Source organism: Herpailurus yagouaroundi, unplaced genomic scaffold (genome assembly GCF_014898765.1).
Source record: "Herpailurus yagouaroundi ecotype Mexico unplaced genomic scaffold, PumYag 141, whole genome shotgun sequence".
Classification (NCBI taxonomy): Eukaryota; Metazoa; Chordata; class Mammalia; order Carnivora; family Felidae; genus Herpailurus; species Herpailurus yagouaroundi.
Genome location: NW_024412396.1, coordinates 27135176 through 27143065, shown reverse-complemented (window position 1 = coordinate 27143065; position 7890 = coordinate 27135176). Strand labels below are relative to the sequence as shown.

At 40.4% G+C, this 7890-nt stretch overlaps 1 protein-coding gene across 3 annotated transcripts in view; it reads left to right on the top strand.

Annotated features, from left to right (window-relative positions):
• The first annotated feature begins 6 nt into the window (after positions 1 to 6).
• The window catches only part of SOS2 (SOS Ras/Rho guanine nucleotide exchange factor 2), a 91742-nt gene continuing 83858 nt past the window's right edge, over positions 7 to 7890 (top strand). For all 3 annotated transcript variants that reach the window (XM_040477079.1, XM_040477080.1, XM_040477078.1), the window contains exon 1: positions 7 to 157. In XM_040477079.1, coding sequence (XP_040333013.1) covers positions 71 to 157 — 87 coding nt within the window. In that variant the 5' untranslated portion in view covers positions 7 to 70. The remainder of the gene's footprint in view (positions 158 to 7890) is intronic.

The window sequence follows — 7890 nt, the reverse complement described above, 5'->3', positions numbered from 1 at the left end:
GTCAGGCCACCCGCCCGGCCCGGCTCGGTCCGCGGGCCGCCCCTGATGCAGAGGCGCTGCCGCCGGGGCCATGCAGCAGGCGCCGCAGCCGTACGAGTTCTTCAGCGAAGAGAACAGTCCGAAATGGCGGGGACTGCTGGTCTCGGCCCTGCGGAAGGTCAGTGCCGCTCCTGGGCGGCCGCGGGGGCCCAGGGAGGTGCCGGGGCGGCCGCGAGCTGCGTCTGCGGAGCCCGGCAGCAGGCGGGCGGGAGGGTGCCGGGCCCGGGGCCCCCTGCGAGCTTCTAACGGAGAGCCGCTCATCCTCCCAGTGCCCGGGTCCCGCGGGTCCAGCTGTTGCTCAATGGCTGGCTGTGGGGGGGCTCCACAATCGCCTGTTGCATCCAGAAGGACGTTTTCTCAAGTTTTTGCCTGGCCCCGGAAGGAAGGTTTTGTTATGATCATAAAAATGGATTTCATGTTGCAGTCATTTTGTCAGGCGACTTCCGCCGTTGGCCAATTTGTTGTCCTCAGGCTGGATTCGGGCAGGAGAAAGTCTCGCTGGTGTTTACATAGTTTCTAAAACAAAAGTTCATTTCCAGACCTGGTTAATTACTTTTAATCAGGTTCTTTGGGGGTGTTCCCCTAGGCAGTTTGCTTGTCAAGGGTGTCCACTCACTTAAGGGGCAGTACTGTTTTGTAATATGAATGTGTTTCACGTGTGAAATGTCAGTGAGCCGTAAGACTCCTTTTACAATTCTTGAGGTAAATGTAAAGTGCCTTCTTAACTTCCTGCCAGAAGTGTCTTATCTGTTTACAAGAGATTTCCCCTATAAAATTTGGTGTTTCTTCACTGGGTGCAGTTTAGAACTTGGAATCATTTTAAGGGGGCAAAAAAGGGGCAGCTCATAAAAATCAGTCTTTCAAGTTTGGGTGTATATCGCCTGAGTGCATCTCTCCTGTAGGTGATGTTGGTCTTCGTTTGTGCATTTAGATAGTAATCACACTGTCATTTTTAAAATAAACCTTTTTGTAAAGTCAAGACAGAGACTGCAGGATTAGACATGACACCTGCTGAACATGGGCTTCCATTGCCATTGATGCAGGTTTAGCCCCATCCGCATTTTGTGCAAAATAACCAAGAATAAACTTCAAAATAATAAAGAAAAATAAACATTAACTTAAAAGACTGCACTTGGAAAATAAATGTTCATACAATACATTTCTGTAAGTGAAAGGAAGAGGTATATTTTAAAAGTAAAAACATTTTTCACCTGCATTCAGTTTTAGATTTTCCATTGTTTTCATAATTCTTACAAGGAGATACTGCCTCCCTTGGGCCAAACACCAAGTCATGTCTTTTTAGAGAACTTAGTGGAGGTAACCAGTGGCAGTTATCATTTCATTGGCATGCTGGGTGTTGAAGTATTAAATTGACTTTACTTCCATGGGCAGCCTGATTCTAAACGGAGGGGGAAAGAAACGGGTATGTGCTGAGTGGTGATAATGAACTCTGGCCTGAGTTGAAAGTAAAGGGGGATAATGCTTAGATAGTAATTGACTTGTCCGTGAACAGTTGCACTCAGCAGAAGTGTGAGTGCAGTTATCAGGTAGGCATGTATTGTTGGCAGTGTGACGTACGTATCTACCTACAGGTACTTTCTGGTAGCAAATAGTCTTTGAATGTATGTTGCATAACTTATTCAGTAGGTAGCTTTTACCCTAATGATCCTGCATGCACAGATTTACTTCTTCAGGTTAGGCTAGAAACAAAGCCAGAACAAGCCTGCTAGTCCATTGCTTTGAGACTGTTATTTTGCATTTATTTTCTGTGCTTGTTTACCTGGAGCTCAGGTGTCTTGTAGATTTGTATTGTCTTATACCACAGTTCTCGTATATCCCATGCTTATGGGATCAATACATCTAAGAAAATGTGGTCTTAGGTGAATTGAGTTCAAAAAGCAATTTTTATTTAATTCATTAATTTACTGTTATTATAGAATTGAGGTATATTCCTAAGGAAGACATTTTTCATATTTTGGGAGAATTTTTGGTGTTAGTAATTTGAATTACGTTCAGTTTTGTGGCATTTGGGTATTTGTGGTATTGCAACATGTAGGTTTGTAGTGCCTGCTAAGAGTTACAGTTCATAAAGAGTTCAAGGTTCACTTTTTCTTTGTAGGATGTGTTACATTCTGGTATGTGTCTGCCACCCATACCTTTGTACAATGAGAAATCCTGCCATTTCCTGGGACGCTCTGTCTTTACTTTGAAAGCCTCTAGAATTTGGCTTCCTTCAGCTGACAGATAGTTATAAAGACGACCAGGATTAGTAATTGACTTGTAGCAGTAGTTTAGACCACTAGGATTTTTCTCCTCCAGTTGGTTTTTCCTCCATCGAACATGTGGTATACTTCATTTTTTTTCTTTTTTTACTGCGCTTTATTTTTATCCCTGCATTTTTAAAAATTGAAGTATAATTGCAATTAACATTAATTGAACACATTTTAGGTATTTGGCACCATGCTGGAACTAAAATTACACAGATGAATAAAAGCAGGGGCCCCACTCTAAAAGTGTTTACCATCTACACTGAGAATTCTAAACTTTCTCGTTTTGGTTTATATAAATAAGATAGCATTTAGGAACTCAAAGTTATGTAAAGAATATCTGTGTGTGTGTGTGTGTGTGTGTGTGTGTGTGTGAGTGTGTGAAAAGAGCAATGTAGTTCAATTGGCTCTATCAGATTCTACTTGGTGGAACCTCGAAAACTTGAAGTATAATTTTCAGAAAAGTAAAATCATAACTGTCATGCAAATATAAATGAACATATGTTAGTGAGTTTGATTTAATGCATTCCTTAATGAGGGAACTCACAAGATGTTAAGGCTTCTTCATATGAAAATTTTAGGAGGTAGGTATTTATAGATAATTTAAAAGTAGTATTAAGATTGTTGGGTAAGATACAAAATTAGTTAATATCCTATAGGAATATAAACACTGAGTTGTGGATTGTCTTTTCTGTTGATTTGAAATTATCTGTTTCTGTACCAGACAAAACATCTCTATGTTAATCTTACGGATTTCTAAAATAATGCAGTCATGACGGAGTAATCAGAGCTTTGAGTACAGCATTGTACTGAAAGACACCTAGTAATCTCTTTTGCTTATTTTCAAGTTTTGGCTAATTTTTATGAAAATCAAATAATATGGTAAAGTCACCATTGTTGGCCCTGGAAACTACAGGAGTCTTTTTTTTTTTTTTTTTTTTTTTTTTTTTTAAGAGAAAGCGCACACGTGAGCTAGGGAGAGGGGCAAAGGGAGAGAGAGAGAGAGAGCAAGAGAGAGGGAGAAAATCTCAAGCAGGCTCCACATCCACGTCAGAGTCCAGCTCAGGGCTTGATCCCACAACCCTGGGATCATAAACCGAGCCAAAATCAAGGGTTGGATGCTCAACTGAGCCACTGAGGCACCCCAAAACCACATTTTTAAAACCAACTTTAAATATGTATTTCGCTACATAGAAACACTAACATTGAAAAATAGATTTATGGAAAAATGATTTTGAAAATAAAAATGTGTTCTGTCACTTTTTGTTTTGTTTTTGTTCTTTCACTTTTTGTTGTTGTTATTTAACTTTTATAACAGAACTTCATGTAGAGCATTTACATACGTAAAGAACTAGCGAGGGTAAAGCAGAGGGAAATGACATTACTAATGGATGATACATGATTGTTAACATTACTGCTAAATTATGTATCTTCCCTAAAAGAGCAAGAAACATAAATGCCTTCATCACTACTCCCTAAGAAAATTGAAGCTATCATATTACTTGGGAGGAAAAAAGAGCACAGGAGTATACTTGTAAGTGCAACTTATTACCTATGTCTTTGAAATGCCTTTGGTACTTTGTGTATGTGCTATTGATTGTATGCTGCGAAAAATCAGTGTAAGCATTCTACGTATGGAAAACATACCTTAAAATCATTTTAACAGTTTTTTAGTCCCTGATGTTTCCCTTGTGGATGTCTTTTCCTTCAGGTGTTCTTCACCAGGCTAATTATGGAAAAGAAAATATCTGATGTCTTACTATCTGTAGCTACAAATGTCATAGAGAGAAAGAATTGGTTGAATTACATTGTTCCTGATTCTAACTTAATTAGGTTAAATATGAACTCCCCACCCCAAATGTTACAGTTTGCTCTTAGATAGCTGTCTAAAATATAAGAGGTATGAGAGAACGTCTGAGTTAATTAAATAGCAGTCTGTGGCAAGGAAAAAGAGGGTCGGGGGTTTTGGTTTAGAAATGCTTTTGTGAACTCTGTAAGATCTAGTGTTTCTGCCTTTGTACTAATGTCTCCTGGAGCCATTTTAGAAGACTGCTCTGGATCTTTCTGGGGCCCAGAAAAAAATCATTGGGTGCTTTGAGAAAATAAACTTGGTGTCACTAACATAAGAAGGTGAAGGAAGGCTTTTCTAGGGAAGTAACATCTGTGCCGAGTTGTGGAGGATATATTCAAATATTTATTGAGTGCCTCATAGGTTCCCGGCACTACTCTTGATAGGTTGTAGTAAGGCCCCTGCTCTCATAAAGCTTCCCTTCTAAATGGCTGTGTGGGAGAGGACTGAGAAAGACAATAAAGAAGTAAACAATTATCTGAAAGATCAATAGGAGTTGACAAAGAAAGGGAGTGGGGGTGGAGAAAGAGTTTGAGACTGAGGGAAAGGTAGGAAACACGACTTGTTTTAAAGAACCAAGATGAAGTGAAAAGAAGAGGCTAGTTGGTAAGACCAGGTTAACGTTTCTACCTGAAAATACGAAGTCCTGTAGTGTTATTTATGTAACAAAATAATTAGATTAACTTGATCAAATTGCTTTTTTAAAAGATAACTGCAACTGAAAGCTAGCAACAAATAGGATATCCTATGATTTTTTGTGACGTCAGTCCTGTTCTGGATTTCCTAAAGCCAGTGAATATAAAAGTAGAACTCCAGGGAGTCATTTGGAATTATTCCAAACTAATAATGACCCAAACTGACCCAAGGGGTTCAGCCAGAACTGGATGAGCATTAGGAATGCATTTTAACTTGCTGCATTTAGTTCCCTGTCAGCCATGATTTAGTAGTCGTCCTCCATTTTCAGTTTAATTTTGGTATGGTATATTTGGAGCGATAATATTCCATTAAAGTGTTTTATGCTGACTATCCAAAGCATTACCTGTGTTACCACTTGACATAAATCCACTATGTGTCTTTTATATTAACCATGGCCTCTCTTTCAAGGGAACGGTAGTTTGATTATATCCTCTGTTAGCCTGTATGTTTGAATCAGGAAGGAATTTTAATGGAACTAATGGACTTAGCATTATCTCATGTAGTCACGTTAAAAATTAACAACCTGAAACTTTTCTTCTTTTATGTAAGAACATATGATAGTAGAAAGCCTTTGTAATGTATGAAGTGTTGTGCACTTCACATTTTAATGTGTGGAGATGAAGCAATACAATGAAAATAACATCAAGATGTAGATATGAGCACTAGTATTGTCTCTTCCAAGGAAAGTTTTCAGTCTCCCTGTTTTCTTAAGTCCCTTTGTAAACTCAAACATTACCTCTTACTTACATAGCACTTTGCTTTCTTAAGTAACCCATTAGCAGCATTTGGCGGTTGACCTTCTCTTTCTTGAAATCCTTTTCCTTGTTTGGCTTCCAGGATGCCATCCTCTGTAGGTTTTCTCCCTCTGGCTATTCCTTCTAGGTCTTCTCCCTTTGCTGATTCCTCCTCATCTTCCCTAACTACTTCATCCTGACTTCCCCAGAGCTTAGTTTTGGGACTTTTGTTTCTATTTACAGTCACTTCTTGTGGATCCCATCCAGCCTCATGGCTTCACATGTCATCCGTATCTGATGATTTCCATATTTTTATTTCTGACTCAGACCTCTCTCCTGAGCCTAAGCAACTTCTTGCTTGATACTTCCACATGTATTTGTGATAGGCATCTCAACCAATACTGAGCTCCTTCTCTTCCCCTGCAAAACCTGCTCCTTTTGTAGTATTTCTTATATCAGTAAATGGCTACTCCATCCTTTTAGTTGCTCCAAATAAAAATCTGGAGTTATTCCTAAATCTTGTCTCTCTAATCTGTCAGAAAATCCATTTAGCTGTACTTCGAAAACAGTAGCTATATTCATTCAGTCACCATTTCTTACTCTTCCACTTCTACCACCTGAGACCAAGTCATCATCAATCTCCTGGAGTATTAAAATACCCTATAACTGGCCTCCTCTCTTCTGCCCTTGCCCCATTCAGTCTTTTCTTAACATAGTAGAGGTAAGTAAGATCATGTCATTCCTTTGTTCAAAACTCTCATTGCTTCTCAGAATAAAAGTCTAAGTCCGCTCAATAGGTTATTGCACTCCATGCTGCCCCTTTACCTTTACGCCTCTGACTTCATTTACTACTGTCCCTTTTTTGCTCTGCTCCTGCCCATAGTGGCTATCTTGTACCCACAGATAGAGACATTCTAATCTGTAGACGTATTCTAATCTCTGGGCTTTTGTATTTGCTATTTTGTCTGCCTAGAACAACCTTCCTGCAGATTAAAAACATGACTGGTCCTCGTATCTCCTTTAAGTCAAACATCATCTTGAAGAGGACTTCTCCTGAAGCCTATTTAAAACTGCTACATCCCCTGCTTCCTGGACATTCCTATGTAGATGTTCACAACATAACCCAATCCAAGTTTATTATCATCTTCCAAAACCTCCAGTATAAATGATATACTCAGTTTTCAAGCCAGAAACCTGGTCATCATCCTTCCCTTCTGTGTCACACTAGGCTCAAATCTAATCAGCATGGAGCCCTGATTCTCCTAAATTAGAGGGTTTGTTTTTTGTTTTGTTTTGCTTTGCTTTTTTTTTTTTTTACTTTTATTGCTATGTATCCCCAAAAGAAATTTTTTTTATATGTATAATTTATTGTCAGGGTGGCTAACATGCAGTGTATGCGTGTGCTGTTGGTTTTAGGGGAAGATTCCCATGATTCCTCACTTACATACAACACCCAGTGCTCATCCCAACAAGTGCCCTCCTCAGTGCCCATCACCCATTTTCCCCTCTTCCCCCACCCCCATCAACCCTCAGTTTGTTCTCTGTATTTAAGAGTCTCTTATGGTTTGCCCCAAAAGAAATTTTTTTTTTCAACGTTTATTTATTTTTGGGACAGAGAGAGACAGAGCATGAACGGGGGAGGAGCAGAGAGAGAGGGAGACACAGAATCAGAAACAGGCTCCAGGCTCTGAGCCATCAGCCCAGAGCCCGATGCGGGGCTCGAACTCACGGACCGCGAGATCGTGACCTGGCTGAAGTCGGACGCTTAACCAACTGCGCCACCCAGGCGCCCCCCAAAAGAAATTTTTTAATTGCGTGTTTTTATGTTGACATTTAAAATTTTTCACGTTCAAATAGTTGCAGAAGATATAATTTTATATATGTTCTAGGGGGCACCTGGGTGGCTCAGTCGGTTGGGCGTCTGACTTCGGCTCGGGTCTGATCTCCCCGTTTGTGAGTTTGAGCCCCACGTCAGGCTCTGTGCTGACAGCTCAGAACCTGGAGCCCACTTCAGATTCTGTGTCTCCCTCTCTCTCTGACCCTCCCCCACTCACACCCTGTGTCTCTCTCTCAAAAATAAATAAACATTAAAAAAATGTATATGTGTTCTAAATACTGACTTTTTTTGTTTTCGTTTTAGAGAGAGCATGAGTAGGGGAGAAGGGTAGAGGGAGATAGAGAGAATCATAAACAGGCTCCACACTCAGCACGGGGCCCTGTGTTGACAGGGCTCGATCCCATGACTCTGAGATCATGACCTGAGCTGAAGTCAAGAATTGGACACTCGGGGCGCCTGGGTGGCGCA